The sequence below is a fragment of the Sus scrofa genome, chromosome 6 (genome assembly GCF_000003025.6).
Source record: "Sus scrofa isolate TJ Tabasco breed Duroc chromosome 6, Sscrofa11.1, whole genome shotgun sequence".
NCBI lineage: Eukaryota > Metazoa > Chordata > Mammalia > Artiodactyla > Suidae > Sus > Sus scrofa.
The window spans coordinates 12,923,846-12,951,394 of record NC_010448.4 but is presented as its reverse complement, the minus strand read 5'-3'; the positions used below and the strand labels follow the sequence as shown (position 1 = coordinate 12,951,394).

At 48.8% G+C, this 27,549-nt stretch overlaps 1 protein-coding gene across 2 annotated transcripts; it reads right to left on the bottom strand.

The window, feature by feature from the left end:
• On the bottom strand, window positions 219-27,549 carry MLKL (mixed lineage kinase domain like pseudokinase). Of its 2 annotated transcripts, none has more exons than XR_002344504.1 (11): window positions 26,284-27,549; window positions 20,527-20,985; window positions 15,599-15,673; window positions 14,358-14,553; window positions 13,507-13,604; window positions 11,287-11,422; window positions 8,454-8,538; window positions 6,189-6,340; window positions 5,925-5,981; window positions 5,535-5,675; window positions 219-3,076 (listed from the first exon to the last, which is right to left on the bottom strand). XR_002344504.1 is itself a non-coding variant. In XM_003481791.4 (11 exons), exons 2-11 carry the CDS (start codon window positions 20,981-20,983, stop codon window positions 3,033-3,035), a joined length of 1,434 nt encoding a protein of 477 aa, XP_003481839.3. In that variant the 5' UTR covers window positions 20,984-20,985; window positions 26,284-27,547; the 3' UTR covers window positions 219-3,032. The 2 variants fall into 2 exon arrangements, 1 of the variants encoding a protein (XP_003481839.3); XM_003481791.4 differs by having other exon boundaries at window positions 5,932-5,981; window positions 26,284-27,547.

Genomic DNA, 27,549 nt, shown 5'->3' with positions numbered 1-27,549 from the left:
GAGGAAGACCTAAAAATCCAAACTTCAGGCACAGACTACACATTGCCAAAATTTGCTTTGCTCAACTGCCACTTTTCAATGTAACTGGTAGCAGATGAGAACGTAGATCATTGAAAGTCAGGGAAAATCCAAATAATTAATTTTTCAACATTTTTCTCCTTTAAACCTGTTGCGGCAGAAACTGCAGAAACCGTGGCAGCGGAAAGAGACAAACGGCACTCGGAGATGGAAAAGCAAGGTTTATTCAGCACACCACTGTGGGCTCAGAGGAGTCACCTCCAGAGTCTGAGCACCAGGTCTTTGTTCTCAGAAACTTTTATACAGTACAGGGTCTTATTTTTCTCATGTAAGCAGCCCCAAACTTCTCCCTTCCCAGAGCAGAGGGTGCTCCTGCCTAAAAAACTGAGCAAGCAAGATTACAGAAGCAAAACTGATAAACAATGCCTGGAGCAACATTGGCAGGGTCTACTGACTTAGACACAGGGGATGTGGTTGCTACATAATTACCAGAAGGATGGTTTGAGGGGAGGAGGGGGAGGTTATGTCCCTTAGTTAAAACTCTTACTTCACTGTCTTGAAGTCAGTGTTGGCATTTGTACTGCCAACCCCCCCCAACCCTTTCCTGCCTCTACAGGAGCTTCTACTGAACTACCACAAGGCTAATATGAGAAAGGAATTTTCTTTTGTGATCAAATGCATATATTATTGAGTAGAATGAAAAACATCTTGAATGATTCTCATTGGTATATAAGTAATAGCATGTTCGATGCAGAAAAATTAGACAGTACATAGAAGCAAAAAAGAAAAATTGGGAGTTCCCATTTTGGCGCAATGGAAACGAATCTGACTAGGAACCATGAGGTTGCAGGTCTGATCCCTGGCCTCACTCAGTGGGTTAAAGACCCAGCATTGCCATGAGTTGTGTATTAGGCTGCAGCCACGGCTCTGATCTGGTATTGCTTTGGCTGTGGTGTAGGCCAACAGCTATAGCTCTCATTTGACCCCTAGCCTGGGAACTTCCATATGCCATTCCTGTGGCCCTTGAAAAATAAATAAATAAAAATTTAAAAGTCAAGAATAAAAGATAAAAAGGAATATAAATCAGGGACTTCCAATGTGGCTCAGCAGTTTAAGAACCCAAAATGGTGTCCATGAGGATGGGAGTTCAATCCTTGGCCTCACTCAGTGGGTTAACTATCCCACATTGCTGCAAGCTGCCACACAGTTTGCAGATGTGGCTCAGATTCGACTCCTAGTCCAAGAACTTCCATTTGCCACAGCTGCAGCCATAAAAAGAAAAAAAAAAAAAAAAAGCAATAAAAATTAGCTATTTTATTCTCCAGAGATGATTTCTTCACAATAAATTCCAAATGTACTTTGTTTATTGTTGCCTCCTCAGTGATTGCAACAATGCCCAGCACATTTGCTGCTGAATGATTTAGGATGAGTTTCGGGGGGGTGGGGAGGCTCAGGGAAGCAGTAACATACAGTTAAGTGTTAGTGTATTCTAGCAAATACGGAGAGTAAAGGGGTAAAAATTCGGAGCAAATGAGCCACATGCAGGAGACATGGGTTTCCCCAAATCTAAGAGCTCCTAGGCTTTTTTTTGTTTGTCCTATACAACAGTATTAAAATAATTTTTAATGAGATGCCAACCTTTAAAAAGTTGGGCAATTTACAGAAAAAATATACATTTCCAGCTTCATTTGACAAAATGGAATGTTCTAGAAACACTGGGGTTCCAGTCCTACGTGACTAAAATAGGCTGGAGCTGAGCAGAAGCTACCCTTCTTCCCAAGGCTCATCTGTTCCCCAAATTCTCCTGGAGGCTCGGCTCACCCATTCAGGTTCTTTCCTAGATCCTGCAAACGTTAGAGTTTGCGATCTCTGGCAAGAGAGCTCTGGGACTCAAACTAGAAGCCAGGTTGGGGTCAGAGATACAAGGCCTTGGGGACCCGAAGAGGGAGTTTCTTTTAGTTCAGATAGGACTGAAGTGTGTTTGTGCAGCTTTGACCACTATGACACAATTCACCCCTGAACTTGGTGGCTTGAGGCTACAGTTATTTAGTTCATGATTTTGTAAAATGGCAGTTTGGGCTGGTTCCACTGTGTGGTTCTTGTGGTCTTGACTGGACACACTCATGCGACCCACTCAGGGGGGACGGGTTTTCTCTGTGCCATGTGGTCTTTCACTCTCTCACCCTCCAGCACCCTTGCCCAGCCTGTCCATGGCAGGGTGGGTTCCAAGTGGAAGTTTGTAAGGCCTCTTGAAAGAAGCTTGGCTTGAAAGCAGCCCATCTCACTTCTGCATTCTATTGGCCAAAGCCAGTTTCAAGGCCAGCCCATATCCAAATGGGCAGACACAGACTCCGCTTCCTAATGGGAAGGGGTCTAATCGGAGCTGTAGCCGCCGGCCTACAACAGAGCCACAGCAATGCAGGATCCGAGCCATGCCTGCAACCTACACCACAGCTCACGGCAACGCCGGATCCTTAATCCACTGAGCAAGGCCAGGGATTGAACCCGAAGCCTCATGGTTCCAAGTCAGATTCCTTAACCACTGAGCCACGACAGGCACTCCTAAGAGGAGTATTTTTGGCAATATCATTTGCAGTGGGATGTACTCTGTATTACTGGAGTTGTTTTCTATTTGTAACAAAGAAGTGCTGCCTCCATGCACGTAAATCCATGCTGAGGATGTGAGAGAGAAAGATTTCCAGGAGTTCCCATCATGGCACAGTGGAAACAAATCCAACTAGGAACCATAAAGTTGCAGGTTCGATCCCTGGCCTCGCTCAGTGGGTTAAGGATCCTGTGTTGCCATGAGCTGTGGTGTAGGTTGCAGACGCAGCTCAGATCTGGCGTAGCTGTGGCTGTGGTGTAGGCTGGCAGCAACCCCTAGCCTGGGAATCTCCATGTGCCTTGGATGCATCCCTAAAAAAGACAAAAGACAAAAAAAAAAAAAAAAAAAAAAAAAAAGATTTCTGGCTTGTGTCTCTTCCAGCTCCTTGTTCAGGGACTCAGTTTCAGTTTCAACACGTGGCTTCACAAAAGGGAGACAGTCTCTCCAAGATTTCTGTGAACAAATGAACAGAAAGTTAGACAAGGGAAGGACCTGAGAGTCAAGCTACCCTACACAATAGTGTCCAAACTGCATTTCCCTTGGTCTGGCTGGAGGCTAAACCGCCAGCCGCATGCATGTCTTTGTGACAGGTCTTTCCCTTTTACTTAGTCCATTTTTAAAATACAACTAGCCTGTGGGAGGGGTCAGCCCACACCTAAATGTGAATTAGTCTCAGGTATCAGAGGCCCATTACCAGCAGGATCTTGGGTGGTAAGAGAGCCTGGAAGGGAGAGAAGACGACAAAGGACAAATGGAAGGAGAGGGAGGAACCAGAGAAAATACGGTCAGCTTCTCACACACTCTGAAGGCTCATTCTTCAGAAACACTGTTGAGTCTGCTCTTCTGCTCAGCAGAGGCAGAGAGAGTTTCAGGTGGCAGCTACGCCACGGTTTTGATTTTTCCTCCAAAAGGTGATGGTGGGGAGTGAAGGAAGGGGAGGGAGAGGCACCCTCTAAGATGATGGTTAGAGTGATTCCTGATGGACCACCAACTAGAGGACCTTCAAGGACAGGTCTTGTCCCAGAGACTTCCATCAACAGGGACACCATCCTTGTGGAACTGCCTCCAAAGTCTTAACACCTGTCTCTAGTTCCTCTCAAGGCATTTCATCTTTTTTTTTTTTTTTTTTTTTTTGGTATGCCCTTGAGGCATGCAGACGTTCCCAGGGGTGGGATGGAACCCACACCAGAGCCACAGTGGTGACAATGCCAGGTCCTTAAACGGCTGAGCCACCAGGGAACTCCTGAAGGCATTTCATCTTCAATGATCAATGCACGCCACCCTCAAGTCTCTCACTTAAGATGCTCTCACAGGTTTGCCCCAGGTCAGGGGCACAAGAACGTTTCAGGGCATAGCTCCTAAGGACGAAACCCTAGAACAACTAAAAGAACCATTTGTAGTGGAATGGATAAGTAAGGTGATGGGCATCCAGGGGGCTAGTAGACAGCAGGGAAAATGCAAGAGCTGAAACCACTGCGTTGGTATGGATGAATTTCAAGTCATGAGCTTATAATAATTAACCAAATGAAGCAAGTTAGAATATAGCATATCACATACAAAAAGTCCTCAATACAAGAGAAACCAAATAAGAGAGTGAATCTTGGTTGTAAAGATCAATTTTTATCAAAAAGTTAGGGCAGTGGCTACTCCGGGAGGAAGGGAGAGGAATGTCAAAGCAAGGGATTCATAGGTAGTTTCTGAGTCCCTGACAATTTCTATTCCTTAACCAGAGGGGGGATATGTGATGTTTCTTTCCTTTGTTTTTTTTTTTTTAATGCACACATGTTTTCTGCATTGCTGTACTATAATGTATATCATAATAAAGACAGGAAAAAACATTATTATTATTATTATTTTTTTTTTTTGGCTTTTTAGGGCTGTACCCATGGCATACGGAAGTTCTCAGGCTAGGGGTCAAATCAGAGCTATAGCTGCCGGCCTACACCACAGCCACAGCAAAGCGGGATCCGAGCCGTGTCTGCGACCTATACCACAGCTCAGAGCGACACTGGATCCTTAACCCACTTTGCGACGCCACAACCCACAACCTCATGATTCCTAGTCAGATTCGTTTCCACTGCGCCACGATGGGAACTCCTAAAAAAACATGATTTTGTATCTTTGAACTCTGTAGCAGCTTCCATGGAAACACTTTCTAATCCAAGGACATTGCCTGCGAATCATGCTCTCTCTCTCTCTCTCTCTTTTTTTTGGGGGGTAGGGTGAGGCTGTACCTGCATCATGTGGAAACTCCTGGGCTAGGGGTCAAACTTGTGCCACAGCAGTGACCCAGGCCACTGCAGTGACAACACCTTAACCTGCTGAGCCAAAAGGGAACTCCACGAACCATGTTCTCTTGTGTCTGGAGCTTTGTGGAAAGTCTGAGAGATTTGGATCCAGAGTGGGAGAGGAGATGTTCCCAGGGAGAGAGACAGTGTAGGAAAACTACAGAGGAGCAGCTGATAACATGGTGAAATAAAAGTCTAAGTAGAGGGAGTTCCATTGTGGTGCAATGGTTTAAGGACCTGGTGTTGTCACTGCGGTGGCTCAGGTCATTGCAGCATACGGAAGTCCCTGGGCTAGGGGTCAAATCGGAGCTGTAGCTGCCAGCCTACGCCACAGCCACAGCAAGGCCAGATCCAAGTCACATCTCTGACCTACACTGAAGCTTGTGGCAACTCGGGATCCTTAACCCACCGAGCGAGATCAGGGATGGAACCTGCATCCTCATGGATACTAGTTGGATTCTCAACCGGCCGAGCCACAACAGGAACTCCCCTGAAATGTCTTTAAACATTGCATGCCCCCCACAAAGGTTAAAACTACCCCTGGTTGTGACACACAAAGGAAATCTTTCACAAATGTGAAATAACACGGGTGGCTCATGCTCTTTAGACCACAAGAGCCCTACCTTCCACAGAGGGCCTCCAGGAGGGGTCCCACGCCCGGCAATCGTCAATGACCTCCTGCAACTGGGGAGGGCAATCCTCACCCAGGGGCTCCTGGTGACGGTTCTCCACCACCAGCTGGTGGATCTCCTTGGAACCACAGCCTGGCATGGAAACAACAGGACAGGAGGCTTAACAATTGCTCCGGCACCCACACATCTCTCTGGATGCCGATGGCTGGCACCAGAACTAGGGACTTTGAGAGCTGAAGAAAGAGGAGTTTCCAGGGACCCCACCGAGCAGCCCAGACAGTGCCCACACTGGAGAAGAGAGCGCCCAGGACGGCGCTGATGGGAAGCTCTAGTGGCGTGGAAGGTGCCCAATCCCAGCTCCCTCCGAGCCAGCTTTCATACCCGTTACCTTCAAAGGGGATCTTCCCAGTGGCAATTTCCCAGAGGACGATGCCAAAGCTAAAAGAAAACCCAGACACTGAACAACCCACAGCACACTTCCCTTTTCCCGTGTCCCTCTAGCCACTTCCAGAAAGCAAAGTCCATTTTCTGATGACCACCCAACGCCGTTCAGCAGAGTTCAGACGCTCCTCCCTCACGACCTTTGACGTGGGCTTTCCTGTCCTATTCATCTGAGTTAGAATCTACCTGAGAACATAAACGTACCTGTATATTTCAGCTTTTATGTCATATTTATGATACACATTGTTCAGTATCTGAGGTGAGATGTACGCAGCAGAACTGGCCTTCTCTGCTTCTTTTCCTCTCGTGTGTCGGCTGATAGAAGTCTGTGTTTTGCTCAATTCAAATCCTGCAAGCTAGAGAGAGAGGTGACTCAGAAAAGAAAGGAACAGCACGATCCTGGGTGAGGGGTGGAGAGAAGAGGTTAGTGCTACACATCATGGTCAGGGGACGGTCTTTTTCCAGTGGCGTCTTCCGTCTGCGGCTTCTCTACAGGCTGGCAGTCTTGGTTCAAGTTACTATGGTGCACTGACCAAGAGAAACACAAAGAGGTTCTTCTCTGTACACCGGGGCAGTGAGGATTACCTGAGATAATGGTTACAAAGCATGTTAGACTTGGTACCTGGTAGTTGTTCTAGTATTACTATGTTAGATACAGGGCTTTCTCCGTTGATGACTCAACGCCACCGAGGGAAGATGGACAGGGTGCCTGGACACCCCCCCTCCCCATGGCTCCCTTTCACTCAGAAGCTGACAAAAATGACATGAGGGCACCCCTTCAGTTCTATCTGACTCTAGAGGCGGCCTGTTCCTTGGGATTTTCATGACAAGCATGAGTTACCCCACTGACCCTGTGCAGCCAATGACATGCTCCTTAAATTAAGAAGCCACAGCCCAAGTCACATTCTCCTTGCTCCATGCACACCTGCCATTAGCACCATCCGTATGCAGAGAGCTGCCAGCCCCAAATGCAGCCAGGGACCTAATTCTAGGGGCAAGGTCAGGAAAAGGGGTGACATGGTACAGTCAGGTGTGATAAGGACCGAGAGAGTGGTGTAGACACAGTCACACATATGGCAGGGAAAGACATCTGAAAAGAAATGAAAGGATCTATCTTTTGCTACTCAGTGGCTGTCCTTGACACCTGTATTGCTGGGAGAAAGCCATGTACGAGGGACAAAGAGAACATTCTTTCAGCATTTGAGAGCTGCGGGTTATCGAGATCTTCTCCTCTTCCGGAGGAGAGTCTGACTTTCAGTCAACTTTTTAGCTCTATTCCCCAGGGAAGCTGACAAATGCAGACTGTTTCCTACGCTCCTGAGTACACTGCTGCTGATTGAAAAATGACCCGTGCTTAGGAAACTGTTTATGCACAAGAGGTCAGGGATGTGGGGCTATAAAGAGCCATGGGGACACTGGGCTTTGAGGTAACTCTTACAGCTGATATTTCCACTTGAAGGCAGGTTGGAAGAATTTTTATTTTTATTTTTTTGTCTTTTGTCCTTTTAGGGCCACACTCGTGGCATATGGAGGTTCCCAGGCTACAGGTGTAATTGGAGCCGTAGCCACCGGCCTACACCACAGCCATAGCAACGTGGAATCCGAGGTGCGTCTGCGACCTACACCACAGCTCACGGCAACGCCAGATCCTTAACCCACTGAGCAAGGCCAGGGATTGAACCCGCAACCTCATGGTTCCTAGTTGGATTTGTTTCTGCTGCGCCACGACGGGAACTCCCCTGAAGGTTTTTTGAAAAAGAATATTGGGAATTCCCCAGTGGCTCTGCAGGTTAAGCAACTGATGTCACTGAAGCAGTTCAGGTCGCAGATATGGTGAGGGTTCGAACCCTGGCCCGGGAACGTCCACATGCCATGGGTGCAGCCAAAAAAAAAAAAAAAAAGAAGAAGAATATTGACTCCTGTGGCTGTGAGGCTTCTAAGTGTGGATGAGGCGGCACTCACTTGAGGGGAGCCTCTGTCTCCCGTACCTGGGGTGAGGGCGAGGAGATTATCTCTTGGAGGGCTCTGGGGACAGGTCTGACTCCTGTCGGAGAGAGGACGTGGTGCTGGACTGCTGGCAAGCCGTGTTTCCTGCATGATGCCCTCCTAACTAACTCCGAGCGCCAAGGGCTCCGGCAGACCTGGGAGTCTTGAATGCCTCGTTGGACCTAAGACGCCCAGGTGGGTGTTGCAGGGACACAGACGTGATGTCCAGGCATCTAAGAGGAGATGGCCCTTAGCCCATTCCTGCTGCCCGGGCACTGAGCAAAGGTGGGCATGAGAAGCACGGGCAGGAGTGAGTCTGTCCTGGGCACACGGGTAGCTGTCAAGGCAGGGCAAGGCGGAGCTCAGTTCCAAGGTTAAGGCAAAGCAACAAGCAGGCACAGCCCTTCTGGGAAATGTGCGTTCCTCTCTCAGCACCAGTCACACAGATCCAACTCAAAAGGGCCCCTGGGAGGCCACGCTCACCTTCACATTGTAGTCTTTAGTGACCAGGAAGCTCGTGCTGCTGATGTTTCTATGGAGTTCTGCGGGGGTCTCTGAATGGTGCAGCCTGACGTGACCAAAGGCAGGGAGCATTAGTGACCTTTGCAGAGACTTCCTTAAAGGGACAGTCGTTACTGGGCTAAGGAGGCTGGTCCGTACCAAGCCTTCCTCCCCGGCAGCTGCCCATGGATAGGCGGGAAGCCAAGATGCAGAGGAGAGGTGTGACAGCCGTGAGCTGTGTGCCTCCGTGGTGCCCCACCTGCGCAGCACTGAGCAGAGCAAGCGCTGGAGGCCTGGCTGCATGGCCACACCTTCTTGGACCCTCCTGGTTGAGACAGAATGGGAAGCTGGGGTTCCCTCCAACTATCCGTGGTGAGTGCTTTGGAGGAATAAGGCCCCAGTCTCCCAGTTTGGGTTGTTATCACAGCGTCTGCATTAGACTAGGTTGTTCCAGAAGCAGATCATGAGTCATGGATTTGGGTACAAGGGATTGATTCAGGCGACAGTCCCAGGAGAAATCGGGGAGGGAGTGGAAGAAGCAGGAGAGAGAAGAAATCAAAGCAATGTGGGACTTCAGGTGAGGTTCCAGGCTCAACCTGATTCCACAGGGACCTCTGGAGAATAACTGCTCTCAGGGTTTGTTCTCAGTGAAGCAAAGGAGCTGGATTGGGGTCCTCACAATTGTTGGTCAATGGCTATGGACTGGGGCGGCGTGGCAGAGACAGGGACAAGGACAGGGACAGATGGCTATAAAACTCCTGGGCACTTTCAGCTCTTGAGGTCAAGGGGCTCCAGCGCCCGTGGCTATTTCTCTGCCGATGGCAGCCGTGAGCCATTAGCAGCAAAGTATGCTGAGTGGGGGGTGAGTGTGCAGAGCTGGTGAAAAGGATCAGAGGCCACCTGGACAGGCACTCACAGTGGCCCCTATAGTCCCAAATTACTTCTCAGAAAACCCACTAATGTAGGGAGTCAAGAAGACATAAACTTTATGATTTCCAAGAAATAGGTAAGGCAGTATTTCCAAAAATATGGGATAAGGGTACGCAAGACGACATGGTGAGAAAATTCTTCTTTTAATTTGTTCCAGTCAGTCTGATTATATCAAGAAGAAAGTCTCTTTGGGTTTTTTTTTTTTTTTTTTTTGTCTTTCGTCTTTATAAGGCCACACCTGTGGCATATGGAGGTTGCCAGGCTAGGGGTCGAATCAGAGCTGCTGCTGCCAGCCTACACCAGAGTCACAGCAATACGGGACCTGAGCCATGTCTGCAACCTACACCACAGCTCACGGCAACGCTGGATCCTTAACCCACTGAGCGAGGCCAGGGATCGAACCTGCAACCTCATGGTTCCTAGTCGGAATCGTTTCTGCTGCGCCACGATGAGAACTGCTGTTTGGGGTCTTGAACACCTCTCTAAATCTGCTAATAATCACCACTGCACAAAGAGAATGTGGGTCTGAATTTGGCAGGCGGCATCATCTAGTCAGAATTTCTATACGTTGTCTTGGTTTTATGTGTGATCACCTATTTTTGGCAAGTGATCCTGGTCTCCAATTTATGGCAGTAATAGAAAGCGTCCTTTAGAAAAAATCTTTACTGGATTTCCCTTGCGACACAGTGGGTTAAGGATCTGGGGGTGTCACAGCAGCGGCTTGGGTCACTGCTGTGGCATGGATTCGATCCCTGGCTCAGGAACTTTTGCATGCTGCAAGTGCAGCCAAAAAAAATCCTTATTTAGGTTTTTAAAAAGTGAGCTTATTGAAAGGAAAATATTAAGTAAATAATATTGGCACTTTTGTGAATGTGGTAGAAACCGTGAAAGTGCTCTGTGAGTGCCTGACCTTTGGGGACCCTTGAGCTGAAGGAACAATAAACTGTATGTGAGCGTAGCTAGAGTCGCCAGATAAAAGACAGGACACCCAGCTGATCTGGAATTTTGGAAAACCAATGAATTTTTCAAAAGTGTAAGTATGTCCCCAAATTGCACGGGACAGAATTCTACTAAAAGAGCATTATTGTTGATCTGAAATTCTCTGTATCTGAAAGTCACGTAAAAGTGTGTTATCATGTAATATTTGGGACATACTTATTCTAAAACATTGTTCATTCCTTACCTGAAATTCAAATTTAACTGGGCATCTGGTGTTTTTATTTGCTGAATCTGGTAACCTTAAGACTGAGTCCTGGAGAATTCCCCTCATGGCTCAGTGGAAATGAATCTCACTGGTACCCATGAGGATGCAGGCTCAATTCCTGGCCTCGCACGGTGGGTTAAGGATCCAGCCTTGCCGTGAGCTGTGATGTAGGTCACAGACACGGCTCAGATTGGGCTCCAATTCGGCCCCTAGCCTGGAAACCTCCCATATGCCACCAGTGCAGCCTTAAAAAAAGACAAAAAGAAGAAAGAAGAGAAAAGAGACTAAGTCCTAGAGTTCCCTTGTGGCCTAGAAGTTAAGGATCTGGTGTTTTCACTGCTAGGGCCTGGGTCACTGCCATGTCTTGGATTTGATCCCTGGCCTGGGAACTTCTGCATCACATGGGCATCCCCCCCACCCCAAATACTAAGTCCTGTCCAACTCCACAAGAGCAATCTGGATATTAAATTCCACACTCAATTCTGGAAGCTGGTACTCACTTGATGAAGCCTCCTTTCCCCCTTCTGGCTAAGGTGTTATCCTCAGAGTAAACCGTAAACGAACTTACAGAAGGGAAGGCGACCTGGGGCTTGTGGCCTGTTCTCCCCTCATCTCTGGGACTATCCGTAGGAGAGACAGATGGACTCCGTGTCGCTGGGCGCCCTCTCCCCACGCGGGTACCTGTACAAGCCTCTGGCTGCCCCCAGGACCAGGACGATGCGCAGGGCGAGGGCGAGGTCCTTTTCCTTATCCAGCACTTCTCTGAGGGTCCCAAGCTCACAGTACTCCATGACGATGGATAACTGAGGGGGGGTCACTGATGGGAAGGAGCCACATGTTACGAGGATCCAGCCCCGACTCAGAGGTCCGCGTCTCCGCAGCGCACTCCACCCTCTCTCTGCAGACGCAGACCCGGCTCAGCTGTGTCCCCACCCCCATCCTCCGGTCACACAGCTGGACTCCTTGAATGGGTCCAAGGCCCACGGAGTCCCCCTCCCTCTTTTTGGTGATATGTGGCATGTGGGTAATGTGAGGATGACATTGACTCATTTGCATATGTTGAACCATCCTTGTGAACTTGGGACGGATCCCACTTGGTCGTGGTGTACGATCTTTTTCATATGTTGTTGGAGTCCCTCGGCTCAAATCTTGTTGAGAATTTTGCCTGGTGGAATGCTACCTTTCTCTTAGCTATTTGGGTAACGTCTCCCCTGTACATCCTGGGGGGCGGGGGGTGGGGGGACGTCCACACAGCGCTCATGAGCAGCCGAGGAAATCCGCGTGGCAGGAAGACATGAGGCACGGACTGCAGGGGCTGGCGATGGCAGCTCAGACAGGAAGCCAAGGCCTCGGGGCACAGGCGCTGACGCACACAGCTTGAGTCAGTCCCCTGTCACCCAGGAGGATTAGTATCATTGGAAGTTCTCCTTTAGCCTGGGATTCTAGGCACCAAAATCAGGTTGCCTGAGGCTGTGGAGAAACTTCCAGAGGGGATAAGACAGGAGTTGCTCTGTCCCCTCTATAGCTAACACAGGCAAAACATAACCAGTAAGAGATGCCACGCTCTGAGGGAAAATGCAGCCACATTCAAAAAATTAAGAAGGGAGTTCCCGTCGTGGCGCAGTGGTTAACAAATCCGACTAGGAACCATGAGGTTGCAGGTTCGGTCCCTGCCCTTGCTCAGTGGGTTAACCATCCGGCGTTGCCGTGAGCTGTGGTGTAGGTTGCAGACGTGGCTCGGATCCCGCGTTGCTGTGGCTCTGGTGTAGGCTGGTGGCTACAGCTCCGATTCGACCCCTAGCCTGGGAACCTCCATATGCCGCGGAAGCAGCCCAAGAAATAGCAACAACAACAACAACAACAACAACAAAAAAAGACAAAAAGACAAAAAACAAACAAACAAACAAAAAAAAACAAACAAAAAAAAAAATTAAGAAGAACCTGACATGTGAGGTTCTTGGTCAAGGGGCAGGTGAATTTAGTTTTTAGACTTGCTCTACACTAATGATCAGTGTTAGATTCCTTGCTTGGGTCAGTCATTCCAACAAAATACAACGACCGTCCAGGTCAGCATCTGAACAAGCATCTCCTTGGTTCCCAGTGAACTGGCAGAAGGAGATGTGGCCGCATGAATGAAAATCAGCCCTTGAGCTGAAGCCAACTTCAGGCCCTCTTCTCCTGAAAGAAGATGGGCACCTGCCTCTGGGATGTGAGAAAATGAATACTGAAATGAAAATACCATGTAGATTCCACCCTGTTCAGCTGTTCTTTAAAAATGCAAGGCATTGGAGTTCCTGTTGTGGCTCAGTGGTTAACGAATCCGACTAGGAACCATGAGGTTGCGGGTTCGGTCCCTGCCCTTGCTCAGGGGGTTAAAAATCCGGCGTTGCCGTGAGCTGTGGTGTAGGTTGCTCGGATCCTGCGTTGCTGTGGCTCTGGCGTAGGCCGGTGGCTACAGCTCCAATTCGACCCCTAGCCTGGGAACCTCCATATGCCACGTGAGCGGCCCAAAGAAATAGCAAAAAGACCAAAAAAAAAAAAAAAAAAAAATGCAAGGCATTAAAACACAAAAGAGCCAGACTTCCCGTTGTGGCTCAGTGGAAATGAATCCGACTAGGAACCGTGAGGTTGAGGGTTTGATCCCTGGCGCCGCTCAGTGGGCTGGGGATCCAGCATTGCCGTGAGCTATGGTGTAGGTCGCAGACGGGGCTCGGATCTGATGTTGCTGTGGCTGTGGTGTAGGCTGGCAGGTGTAGCTCCAATGAGCCCTCTAGCCCGGGAACCTCCACATGCCTCGGGTGCAGCCCTAATAAGCAAACAACAACAGCAACAACAACGACAAACCCAGAAGATCTGCGGCAGACCACCGAAAGCACACCCAACCCTAGAAGCACCCCTTACCTGTTTCGTCAATGTAAATTCCAAACATACGCAGGATGTTGGGAGAATCAAACTTCTTCATGGTTCTGATTTCATTATGGAAAGTACGCCTTACTAGTCTATGAGGATAAAAGGGGAAAGAAGCATTTCAGGACGGGGAGGTCCTTCAGAGAACCTTTTGTGTAATGACCCCCGGTGTATATGTGGGCATCAGCACCTCCCGGGGGTGAGAACTGGTCCGAGGGGAGGCGGCTACAACCCGTTGTGAAGACTTATCTGGTACTTAGTCAATGTGACACAGGCGTACCCTCTGACCCATCAATTCCTCTCCTGGAATAGAGCCCACAGACATTCCCACAGGGGTCTGCAACGGGGCACTTATGGCAGCATTATTTTTGATGGGGCAACGTTAGAAATAGGTGGTGTTCCATCACTGGAGAAAGAGAGAAAAGATGGATCTCCCCCAGGCACAGCAGTCCGAAGAAAAGGACAGCAGGTACAGTTCAAGTCCCGTGGTGCTAAGAATGGTAAGAAACGTAGGCCGCAGAGGCATACTGCTACCGCCTGTGACAATTTAAAATGCACACACATAATAACAACATACATTTTGCAAGAACACATACAAGCCAGACCCTCTGGTGTCTGTGGAAGGCATGGGAAACAAAGAAACAGGAATGAAAGGGAATACGTCTTTGAAAATATTTAACTACGTGAATAAACAAGAGAAGTTTCTAGGATTGACAGCAGCAGTCCTTCAGAGCAGAGAGCAAGTCATCTAACTCTTTGGGGTCTGGGTCCCCCGGTGAAACACGGAGACAATACGCCTCTCTCTCCTTGGGGAGTTATGGGGAGAACTATAGAAGACCACTTACCCAATGTCGCTGGCCTGGGATTTGTTGAAGACTTTTATGGCCACTGGAGATTTGTGGTATTTTCCCTCATAAAGGGTGCTGCATTCATTCTTCCTGAGCAGGACCCAATCAGCTTTTGGAAGTTCCTCCTTCTTAATCTCCTTGATTTTCTCTTCTGGGAGCCCCTTCTTGGGTTTGTGTGCATCTGACTGCATCACTAGGAGAGATGGGAATCAAGAGTCAGCGAGCTCAGGAGTGTGTGTGTTGTATGGGAAGAGGCATTTTAGCGACATGCTGGGCAGACAAAGCCCTACCCCTTGAACCAAAGTTGGCCCTGCCTGGAGCTTCCGATTGGCTCCTCCTGGGAGAGAGGTCCCAGGGCCTCTGAGTGCCTGGTAGAGACACAGCTGGAGGGTTAACGGAGATGTGTCATGTGCTTCCTTTCCCTCCTCTTCAAACCCAGCCTGTCAGCCTACACCCTCGTCTCGACCTTCTCTCTCTCACCCACTCCTGCTGCCACACAGCTGGCACCCGGGCCCTTAGCATCTTGCCTGGCAACTTCAGTTCTAATAGACAGATGCATAGTTCAAGCACAGCAGTCCCACTCCCGCTGCTGTTATGTGCTCCTGTGTCTCTCTTTCCTCTACCTCCCTGACCTCGTGTCAGCGTCTGTCTCTGCATCTTAGTTTCCTCTGCACACTGCCCCTGGCATAAAGCAGAGACACACAGATGTGTAGAATGGACCAGCATTTAAAATTTTTTTTTGTCTTTTAGGCTCCCAGACTAGGGGTCCAATCGGAGCTAACGCGGCCAGCCTACGCCACAGCCACAGCAACGCAGGATCCAGGCCACATCTGGCAACGCCAGATCCTTAACCCACTGAGAGAGGCCAGGGATCGAACCTGCCTCCTCATGGATGCTCATCGGGCTCATTAACGGCTGAGCCATGACGGGAACTCTCCAGCATTTTAAATTTGATTTGAATTTCTTCTTGGAAATTCAGCAAATGGATGGAAGCTTTGAGGCTACTTAGAGGAGGTGGTCAGCAGTTTGATAGACGCTAGAGATATCCTGCAGGTAAAGAAGTTCCCTTCAAACGCTGCTCCACGGACAGAAGCCTGGGCGAACCACCAGCAGATCCCTAAACCTGTGAGCTGCTTGCAGCCAGCCGGCCCGGAAAATGGACAAGGGTGGGGTGGGGCAGGCTGGCGCTCCCGGCTAACTGAGGACCTCTGGTTTGGGGCGGTCGGATGATGACTCACAGCTCCTCACGGTTTCAATGGTTTCCCTCGTGGTGTTTTCCAACTGTTTCAATAAAGTTTCTATAACTGCATTTTCTGCAAGAAAAAGAACAACACACACTCAAAAAGAGAAATACGAATTCAAATCCCATGGAGACACCCCTTTTCATCTAATATATTTGCTGCAGTAGGAATTTTTTTTTTTTTTTTTGTCTTTTTGTCTTTTTAGGGCCACACCCACGGCATATGGAGATTCCCAGGCTAGGGGTCGAATTGGAGCTGTAGCCACTGGCCTGCGCCACAGCCACAGCAACTCGGGATCCGAGCAGCATCTGTGACCTACACCACAGCCCACGGCAATGCCGGATCCTTAACCCACTGAGCAAAGCCAGGGATCAAACCTGCAACCTCATGGTTCCTAGTCAGATTTGTTAACCACTGTGCCGTGACGGGAACTCCTGCAGTAGGAATTCTTACTGCTCATGAAGAGTCACCTTTCTAAGCACACAGGAAGGACAGCTGTGCGACTTCCTTTGGCCAAGAAATGAAGTGAGAGATTCCAGGGAAGTAGGTGTCAGCATTAAAATGCCATAATATGGAAACATCCTGGAAGGACAGCTACCCTGAGTGTCTTCTAAATTTTGTCTGAATGAGAAAAAGACCTTTGTTTCTTTAAGACATTGGCTTTTTTTTTGAACCACAGTATAATCTAACCTATCCTAATTTATACATTCGGAAATATGGGATTTCAAAATTAATTTCTTAATGGCCACGCCCACAGCATATGGAAGTTTCTGGGCCAGGGATTGAATCTGAGCTGCAACTGCTAATTATATCACAGCTGTGGCAACACCAGATCCTTAACCTACTGTGCCCGGGCAGGGATGGAACCCATGCCTCCACAGTGACCCAAGTCACTACACCCACTACACCACAGTTGAAACTCCCAGAAGTATGTTTAAAAATTGATAACACGCTGTGTAGGACAACCAACCATCCCGGTTTTCTCAGAACTAACGAGTTCTGAAGATATGGGCCCTTCAGGGCTCAAACCAGGTAAATCTCGGCAGGGCAGGCAAACATGTCATACACCGTTGTCCCAACCTACAACCTCTGAGGGGGGTCATCTGACAACCTCTATAAAATTTAAAAGGTTCAGAAGTTTCCATCGTGGCTCAGCAGAAACAAATCTGATTAGTGCCCATGAGGACACAGGTTCGATTCCTGGCCTTGCTCAGTGGGTTAAGGATCCAGCATTGCTGTGGTTTTGGCCAGTGGCGTTGCTGTGGCTGTGGTGTAGGCCAGTGGCTACAGCTCCAATGTGACCCCTAGCCTGGGAAAAAAAATTTTTTTTAAAGGTTCAAGAGTTCCCTTGTGGTACAGAAGGTTAGGATCCAGCATTGTCACTGCAGTGTGACATGGGTCACAACTGTGGCATGGGTTTCATCCCTGGCCCAGGAACTTCCACAAGCTGCAGGCGTGGCCCAAAAGAGAGAGAAAAATATTTAAAGCATTAATACTCTGACCCAGCAATTAAACCTAGTGACTCCATTTCTAGGAATTATCCCTAAAGGTATTCTGAAATATATTCTGAAAGATGTTCATTGCAGGAGAATTTACAGTAGCGAAAAACAAGACACAACTTAAATGCCCATCAATAGGGAGACACTTAAATATATCCGGCCCATGTATACCAAGGAACATCAGACAACTCTACGGCCCTTCATATGGAGAAATATTCAAGGTTGTTTAATGAGAAGCAAGGGAGTTCCTGTTGTGGCGCAGTGGAAACGACTCCGACTAGTAACCAGGAGGACACAGGTTCGATCTCTGGCCTTGCTCAGTGGGTTAAGGATCTGGCATTGCCATGAGCTGTGGTGTAGGTCGAAGACATGGATTGGATTCCATGTTGCTGTGGCTGTGGCGTAGGCCACTAGCTACAGCTCTGATTGGACCTCTAGCCTGGGAAACTCCATATGCCGTGAATTCAGCCCTAAAAGACGAAAGAATAGAAAAGGAAAGGAAAGGAAAGGAAAGAAAAGAAAGAGAAACTGGTAAAAGAGTGTGTGTTTGGGGACAGAACTTTGATGTCGAGGACGAGAGGCAGATTTACCTCTCGTGCTGGGTCCTTGTTTGCACCTTTTGAATCTTTTATTCTGTGAATGTATTACCTAACTAAAATGCTGTTGCAAAATTATAGGAAGTAAATCCTTTCCTGCAAGTTGATGACACCAAAGTGCTCGTTCCACCAGAAAGTGGACCACTGAACACTGAAGATGAAGAAGGCCGGGGGCCAATCCTCCATCAGCCTCTGCCCTGCCCCAACTCCCGCTCCACTCCATCCCCTGACTCTTCTGGGAGGCAGGTATTTGGTTGATGGATCCATTTGGCCCATGGGTGTCTTCTATATCTGTTTGAGTGCCTCCTGCTGGCCTGATTAGGGATGGACTTCCTCCATGTCCAGGCAGCAGGACACTTATTCCTCTGAGTTCCAGCGCCTGGAAGGGTCATCCAAAGGCCCCACACTCTCTCTACCCACAATCCTAACAAGAGGGGAGGGTCGGGAAGTCCTATCACTTGAATTTGCAAACGTGCAGAGAGCTCCCATTGGTTTCCACCCTTCCCTCTCTTCCCCCCTCTGGAGGTCCCTGTCCCCGCTGTCCTCCTTCACTCCAATCAAGCCAGGGCCTCATCCCCTTGGCGTCTTGCCCTCCACTAAGTCCAACTCAGGCCACTCTAGGTCAAGTCACTGTCATCTCTTTCGCAGCCTCTAAAGTGGTTTCTAGCTGGGCTCGTACTTCCGCTCTGGCAACCCCCACCCCCCATATGCTGAAACATCAGTCCCAATTCTTCACTCCCACGTGGCAGTAATATACACCCACACTCTGGCCCCAGCCTCATAGAGGGCACACACCCTCCCTGTCCCTTCACGTTGGGCTTGGCCACATGGCTTGCTTTGGATGTTAACGGACGTGATACAAACAGAGGCTTGAAATAGGCTGTTGAGCTTCCTTCTTGCAATTCTACCTTGAAAAGAACATTCTCCAGGGACGCACTGCTGCTTCAGCCTTGGCTCCAGAATGAGACACATGGAACAGACCCAAGTTGGACCTGAGGCCTAGAGCCCAGCCCAGCCCTCATGGGATCAGGAGAATCCCAGCAGATCAGCACATTCACAGACCTGTGAGCAAGAGGATGAATGACTACTGCTTTAAGCCTCTGAGTTCTGGTGTGGTTTGTTACGCAGCATTAGTGCATCAGTGCAGCGGTAATCAACTAACACACATCCATTGGCCACATGGCAGCCTGGGTGATTTCCTCTTCCTACCAATGAGATGACGACAGGCCAACATTTAAGGATCTCCCTTCACTGACTTTCTATGACTCTTAGAATAAAATCTAAAATTCTTTTTTTTTTTTTTTTTTGTCTTTTTAGGGCCATGGCATGTGGAAGTTCCTAGGCTAGGTGTCGAAGTGGAGATGAAGATACCAGCCAATACCATAGCCACAGCAACCCCAGATCTAAGCCATATTTGAGACCTACATCACAACTTGAGGCAACACCAGATCCTTAACCCACCGAGAAAGGCCAGGGATGGAACCTGCATCCTCATGGATACTAGTCAGGTTCGTTACCACTGAGCCACAACGGGAACTCCCTCTCTTTCTTTCTTTCCTTCCTTCCTCCCTCCCTCCCCTCTTTCTTTTTTCCTTTTTACAGCCTCAACTGAGACATATGGAAGTTCCCTGGGTAGGGGTCAAATTGGAGCTGCAGCCTGTGGCAATGTTGGATCCTTAACCCACTGAACAGGGGCTGGGATTGAACCCGAATCTTCATCGACACTATGTCTGGTTTTTTTTTTTTTTTTTTTTGTATTTGTTTAAGGGCTGCACATGTGACACATGGAAGTTCGCAGGCTAGGAGTCAAATTGGAGCTGCAGCTGCCAGCCTATTTCACAGCCACAGCAACACCAAACGTGAGCTGCATCTGTGACCTACAAAAAAGCTCATGGCAAAGCTGGATCTTTAACCCACTGAGCAGGGCCAGGGATCAAACATGAATCCTCATGGATCCTAGTCAGATTCGTTTCCGCTGAGCCACGACAGGAACGCCTATGTTGGATTCTTAATCCACTGAGCCACAACAGAAGCTCTGCCGCTGTCACTTTCCATTTCAGTACCATGGCTATAATTTTCACTGCCTTTAGATAAAATAATTTACTTTGCCCTCTGTCTGCAGAGAGCGTGTTCATGTTCCATGCAGGCAAAGATCTTGTATACTCTGTGCTGAATCTCCACTACCCAGAACGGTGCCTGGCACACAGTACTTAATTCATACTTGTTTAGTGAATTTTTCTTCTTAGGTAATTGACATATTGATTGATGTCCCTGGAAAAACTAAGGCTGGAAGGGAGCAGCTTCTGGACTGACATCAAAGAGAATGGAGGAGTTCCCATCATGGCTCAGTGGTTAACGAATCTGACTAGGAACCATGACGTTGTGGGTTTGATCCCTGGCCTTGCTCAGTGGGTTAAGGATCTGGTGTTGCCGTGAGCTGTGGTGTAGGTTGCAGACGCGGCTCAGACCCTGCACTGCTGTGGCTGTGGTGTAGGCCGGTGGCTACAGCTCCGATTCAACCCCCCTAGCCTGGGAACCTCCATATGCCATGGGAGTGGCCCAAGAAATGGCAAAAAGACCAAAAAAGGAAAAAAAAAAAAGAGAGAATGGAAGGGCAAAGACTCCTCAGTCTCATCCTTGGCCCCCAGACCTGGCAGTATGCCCAAATTTCACCAGCTTCCACAATATCCAGGCCCAAGGGTGTCAGGAGTTCCAAGAAACACAAATAGACACCTGCTAAGACCTCTTCAGACTCTCTGATCCTTTGGTAAACCAAAGTGGGACTGAAATGCCCCCACTTGCACTCCCTCCACCTAAAAAAATGCCTTACCTCTTCTCAGTCCTTGGATAACTCGCTTGTCTTCCTCTGCATCCTGCTGGTCCTCCTGATGCCAGGATACTCCTGGGCTGATCCTCGAAATATGCATCCGTTGATCCACCTGAAGCAGCAGCGAGAGCTCCTCCCAGACATCTCTCAGCCTCTTGTTCACTCCACTGAAGAGTATTCTGTCATGGCCTGCTCTTAGAAACTTCTGGATATTGGATTTTTTGCTGAACTTATCTATCTTCTCCTTAGCTTCCTCCAGGACAGCCTGGAAACGGCTCAGGGCGGTGGTTATCTCAGGGGACAGGTTCCTCTCTCCTTGGTCCCGGAGCATTTGCAGAGGCTGCAGCAGGCCTTGGACACGGTTCCCAAGACGCCAGCACTGTTTCTGGCAGTATTTCATCTCCTCACATTGGTTGTAGATGAGTTTGCCTAAAGAGATGATCCGCCCCAAGTGATCCATACCTGGAAGAAATGGACGGAATTTCAGTCCCAGGAATCTTCTGCATACTTACCACTGGGCTCAGGGAACATCAAGGGTGTCTGTGATTTAAATGGCTGAAAAGGTCTCCCCAGCATTGTCAGGGGAGGTAAGAGATGGCTTGCTGTCCATCAAAATCTGCCATAGTAACAGTTGCAGCTGGGATGTGTTGGCCCGGCTAGGACTACATCTCCCAGCCTTCCCTGTGGCTGGATGTGGCCATGTGACTGGTCCTCACCAATGGGGTGTGAATGATTTGATTTGATAAGTCCTACTTGGGGCTGAGGCAGTTTTGTCTCCTACACACATTGTCAGGTGGAGTAGGAGTCGTGGAGCCTCAAGAAGGAAGATCCTTGAATCATAGCTTGCAGGAGAGCTGCCTATAGACCTGGAATATCTGCTGTGGAGCGTTAAATGAGCAAGGAATAAACTTCTGCTGCTTTTCAACAATTACATTTGGGGGTCTATTTGTTAAAGTAGTTTAGCCTATTCTAACAAATATATCCTGCCCACGTACAGGGATGACTACAGGATAGTAGGTTAGAAACCTCAGGCCCTGACTAAAGAAGGCAAGTATTACCCAGTAAGTCACCGACTATTGCTCTTCAAGGATAAAGGGCCCAGTAGTGGAAGATCCTTTAAAGAGCTGTCAGAAACCTGGATTTTGAGGGTGTGTGTGCGTGTGTGTGTGTCTTTTTAGGGCCACACCTGCAGCAAATGAAGGTTCCCAGGCTAGGGGTCGAATTGGAGCCATAGCTGCTGGCCTATGCCACAGCCATAGCCACAGCAACGCCAGATCTGAATCTCATCTGCAACCTACACCACAGCTTAAGGCAATGCTGGATCCTTAAACTACTGAGTGAGGCTAGGGATTGAACTTGTGTCCTCTAGGATACTAGTCAGACTCATTTCTGGTGAGCCACAACGGGAACTCCAGAAATTTGGATTTTTATGTTAAATCTCTCATTTTAAAATCTGGCAACCAGGGAGCTCCCTTCATGGCACAGCGGAAACGAATCTGACTAGGAACAATGAGGTTGCGGGTTTGATCCCTGGCCTCACGTAGCAGGTTAAGAATCCAGCATTGCCTTGAGCTGTGGTATAGGTCGCAGACTGCAGCTCAGATCCCACATTGCTGTGGCTCTGGTGTAGGCCCACAGCTGTAAGCTTCAATTCAACGCCTAGCCTGGGAACCTCCCTATACCATGCATGCGGCTCCAAAAAGCAAAAATTAGGAGTTCCCATCGTGGCTCAGTGGTTAACGAATCTGACCAGGAACCATGAGGTTGCCGGTTCGATTCCTGGCCTTGCTCAGTGGGTTAAGGATCTGGCATTGCCGTGAGCTGTGGTGTAGGTTGCAGACGCAGCTCGGATCCCACGTTGCTGTGGCTGTGGCAGCTCCGATTCGACCCCTAGCCTGGAAACCTCCATATGCCATGGGAGCGGCCCAAGAAATGGCAAAAAGACCAAAAAAAAAAAAAAATTAATAAAATAAGTCTTGCAACCAAGTTAAAAATGCTTGTTTTTTTTTTTATATTCTTGGTTTTAAGTTGTACCACAGGTTCAACACTACGTGGATCAAATAAAACGCATCTGCCAACTGGATACAGCCCATGAAGCCTTACTTTATAACCTTGGCCACAGCTGGCTGAGGATATTCGGGATGGTAAGAGAAGGTGGCTTCTGTCAATCTCAAGTTCTCCTTCCTGTTTGGTTCCCAATGCTTGAGCAACCCTGCCTCCCTGGTCCCCACCTCCAGCCCTTTCCACTGTGTTTTTAGCACACGGCAAATTTGTTCCAGCCTCCCTATTGCCCATGTGGCAAGAAGACTTCAGGGTTTAAGTGCTGACTCTGCAGAGGCATTTGCACTCAGGACCGATTTTCCAGGCCCAGAGGAGTTGGGGTGAGCACCCATGTTGCCTACGTAGCATCCATTTCTCTACTTTCTGTTGCTGCCCAGATTTTCTGTGACTCTCTTCTCCTCCTCCATTCAGCAAAGAGTCTGTGGGGAGCTGGTCCCACCCCTGATTCCAGGGGTGAGACCGGATATGTCTAAGCCCTCGGTTCTTAACTGAAGGTGATTTGCAACCCCCACCCCCCACCTCCCAGGGGCCTTAGGGCAACGTCTGAAGATGTTTTCGCTTGCCATAACTGGAGGATGGAGGTTACTGCCATCTAGCAGCACCACTCCTGTGCCCACAACAAAGAACTATTCAACCCCAAAATGTCAATAGTTGAGGGGCTGAGAAAGCTTGATCTAAGCTATCAGACAACTCCCAGTAGCCTATCACAGTGACTGGTTCCAGCTGGGCACCTGGGCTACTCTGAAGGCAAAGTTTACTGGGGAGTGACTGGGCTCCTCTAAGACAGCCCAGGAAGCCAGCTTCTACTTTCACTCTCTCTCTGAACATGAGTGAGAAACCCTGGAGCCCTGATTTTCAAGCTGTAGAATGAGGCTAACCTACAGGTGGCAGAATGGAGAGAAAAGGAGAATCCGAGTCCTTGACGACAGCACCAAGGCACTGGTTTGAACGGACCCTGCCGTCTACCCCATCCCTCAGTCACAGGTTTCACGAAACCAAAACCTTCCCTTCCAGCTGTAGAGCCCTGGGACCCATATCCAGTCCCCTAGGATGGACCCTGATGGAGGATACGGTGAGAAAAAGAATGTCTAGATGTATGTATGTGTGACTGGGTCACTTTGCTGTATGGCAGAAAACTGACAGAACACTGTAAACCAGCTGTAACGGAAAAAATGAAAATCATTTAGAAAGGAAACCCTTCCTTTGTGTTTAAACCAGGTTGAATCATGTTTGCCGTACTTGCAACCCAAGGCAGCTGCGTTCAGTAATGAATGATGATAATAAGGATCATGACGAATCTCTATTCATCTGCTGCAGGCTAAGTGCTTTGGAACCATGAGCTCATTATGATTCAGTTTATAGGTGAAAACACTGAGGAGGGGGGGAGGTTGTATTTAAATAAGTACAAGGCCATGGAAACAGTTTCCAAACAGTTTTTTCTTTTTCTTTTTTTTCTGGTCTTTTTTGCCTATTCTAGGGCCACTTCCCGCGGCACATGGAGGTTCCCAGGCTAGGGGTCTAATCAGAACTATAGCCACCAGCCTACACCACAGCCACAGCCATGCCAGATTCAATCCGCATCTGCAACCTACACCACAGCTCACGGCAACGCCGGATCCTTAACCCACTGAGCGAGGCCAGGGATCGAAGCCGCAATCTCGTGGTTCCTAGTTGGATTCGTTAACCACTGCACCATGATGGGAACTCCCCAAAGTACTTTTAAACAAAGTTAATCTCAACAGTTCAATGAAATAGATAGGATTAGTTATTGCTAGTGTGGAGAAGGTAATTGCCCTGGAACCCAAATCGGGCTTAAAAGCATGACTAAGAAACTAGCAGAAGTGAAGCCAAATAAGCCAGTCACTTATGCTTGGTACATTTTTGTTTTTCTTGCCTTGGAGTTATACTGATCTGGCAAGAGAAGCAACAGGTGTTAGGGCATACCTAAAAAGACTTAATGGGTCTCAGGCTCCCCAGCTATTCCCAGTTGCTAAGCAGATGTCTTCAAGGATATTTCTTGGGACTCTGGAAGGCAATGAACTTCATACTTTCGTCTGGTCCACCAGAGACAGAAGCAGATAGGAAAGTGTTGCTCAAGGAAGCTTGAAGATTTCAGCTTCAGAGCGCCAAGCTCTACTTATGTGCATTACCAGCCTCATAAAAAAAAAAAAAAAAGCCATATCTCAACAATAACCAATCAAAAGAATGGGAAAAATAGCCCCTTCATCAAAGCACCAATTTAAAAACAATACATTTTACAAGAAAAGTGGTGGAGTGGTATGAAGCAAACCACACAAAACGAAGCCTGAAGAAATGGAGAGAACTCTTTATTTTTCTGGCTGGGAATTTAAATTGACAAAGCTGGCAATCCTTCCCAAATATAAGTGCAGTTTAATGCAGTTTTAATAAAACTCTCAATGGGCAATTTGGTATCAAAACTAAAGGATCCTAAAGTTCATCTGAAAGAGGAAATTTGTAGTGATAACCAGGATTTTTGTAATAAAAAGGGGACTTACCTGTAAGATATTAAAATTTTAATAACTTGGAGTTCCTGTCGTGGCGCAGCAGAAACGAATCCGACTAGGAACCATGAGGCTGCAGGTTCTCGCTCAGTGGGTTAAGGATCCAGCCTTGGCGTGAGCTGTGGTATAGGTTGCAGGTGCGGCTCGGATATGGCGTTGCTGTGGCTCTGGTGTAGGCCTGCAGCTGTAGCTCCGATGTGACCTCTAGCCTGGGAATCTCCAAACGCCGTGGGTGCGGCCCTAAAAAAAAGCAAAAAAATAAAAGAAAATTTTAATAACTACAATTGTTTAGGGCTTATTGAATATATGATAAAGATACCAAGAGGATGAAAGGGAATATAAATACATATATACTTAATGTGAATTTCTAAGAACTTGTGCTTTAGAAAAGCTCAAATGTATACAGATAGAGCAATACTAAGATGCTCATTGAGGTGCTATTTATACTATGTAAAACTGCTAACAACTGTATTAAGAATATGTTCATATATTACTTGCAGAAAAAAACGAGGGGTAAAAATTACTAATTTTATTTTTTGGCTGTGCCCCCCCCCCACCCCGTGAAATTTCCCAGGCCAGGGATTGAACCCATGCCACAGCAGAGACAACGCCAGATCCTTAACCCATTAGGTCATCAGGAAACTCCAAAGTTACTGATTTTAAAAGTGAAAAATCTTAAAATGGTAGTAACAGTATAAATTCAGAAAGAACTCTAATTTCCTCCTCCTCTCCACAAAAATGGCATCAAGCACTTTTCTGATGACATTTTATACCAGGTTTCTCTCTTTGTGCCTAAAATAGGCACCGGAAAAGTTCATGAATCAGCAATCCGGACCCTCTCTCTTGGCCGTTTCTCCACCTTCAGCCTGGCGTGGAGCGCCGAGGGCGGCTTGGACAATTCTAAGCCGGGTTCCCCAGACCCGTCCACCACGACAGCGCCCGGATGCCAGCTCTCCGCCGCGTCTTTTGTAGAAAGTCATTAGAGACCCAAGTGGGCGGCTTCACCCTCAGAGCGGAGGAGAGAAACCAACTCTGTCCCGAGTTCCAGGAAATGGGACTGGGAGTCACCCCCGCCTCCCGCCCCGCTTCTCCCGGCTCTGCCCGGGAATCCGGCTGCGCCCCTCTGCCCCGCCGCCTCCGGGGACCGCGCGCGTCCCGGGAAGCCCCCCGGACTCACCTTCGTCCTTCCCGAGGGCGTCCCGTGCACGGTTTCCGGGAAGACGCCTCGGCTTCTCAGACGACTGCCTTCCTTCTGGGGGAAGAAGTCTTCGAACCCGAAGCCCCTGGAAAGGGCCGCGTCCCAGCGCCCCCTGCCCTCGGCTGTGGCTGTGGGTGCCGCGCGCCCCGCGCTCCCTCTGGCTGCGTTAGGCTGCTCGGGACGCCGCCGGGGAACTGGCAGGCCTTTCCTTTCCGGGGAAGCCGGGGTTCTGGACTGAGCCCCGCCTCTGCGGGCGGGCCCCCAATCCGCTGGTTCGGCCGCCGCTTCGCGGTCTGGAGCCCGCCCGAGGGCTGGGAAGTCCGACACGCCGCCGCCTCTGCGCTTTCACAAGGCGCTTGCAGCCAACGGGCTCAGGGGGCCTTGGCTCCCTCAAAGCCCTTTCCCGGTGGTTCCTCCTGGTATCCTCCTCCTGCCCTTTTCACACTCCCCTCCTTCCCCAATTCCGTCAGGAACTGTTTACAGCACCCTCCTGGTGCCCGGGCGCTCTCCTTAGGGCTGGGGATTCAGAAAAGAACAAGAGCTCAGGAAAGGATTTTCATCAGGACAAAGTATGGGAAAGATTAGATGAGCAAAGCACTGAGAGCTGGAGAGAAGTTTCTTGTGTCTGCTTCGCTGTATGAAAATATTGGGGGTGGAGGAAGGGAGTGAAGGAAGAGATACACTTAAATGACCTTCCTTCTCGGAGGTCATGGCAGAGATTTGTGTTTTGATGTGTCATGTTTTACAGCCGGTAGCTGTGTCCCCAGCTAGAAAGTACAGAAGGAAGGTCATTCATTTACTCATCAGTCTGCTTCCGCTACAGGATAGAATTGGATTGTATGAGAAGACTTTTTGGATGAAGACCTGGTGGAGGATGTCTGGGGCTGTTGATGTGTTTATTCGAGTTCCCCTGCTCTCGGCCTCCATCTGTTGCATCATCCGTTTTCCTCTTATCTTAGGTCAGGTTCTCTAGAAGCAGAGTCTGAGAAAGAGAATCAGGCGCATGTGATTCACTGAAGGAAGGCTTTCAGGATAGAGTAAGGTAGGGCTGGGGTTGGGGTGGAGGAAGCTCAACAAGGATATGGCATCAGCGGAGACTAGCTTCGGCCAGATTCTGTGGGCAGCTGGAGAGCATGAAGCTCTGGAGCAAGAGGCAGCTTCTGTTTTGCTCTGGATAGATCACCAGTTAGGTGACAAAGAGTCTTAAAAAAAAAATTTTTTTTTTAGGGGCGCACTCTCGGCGTA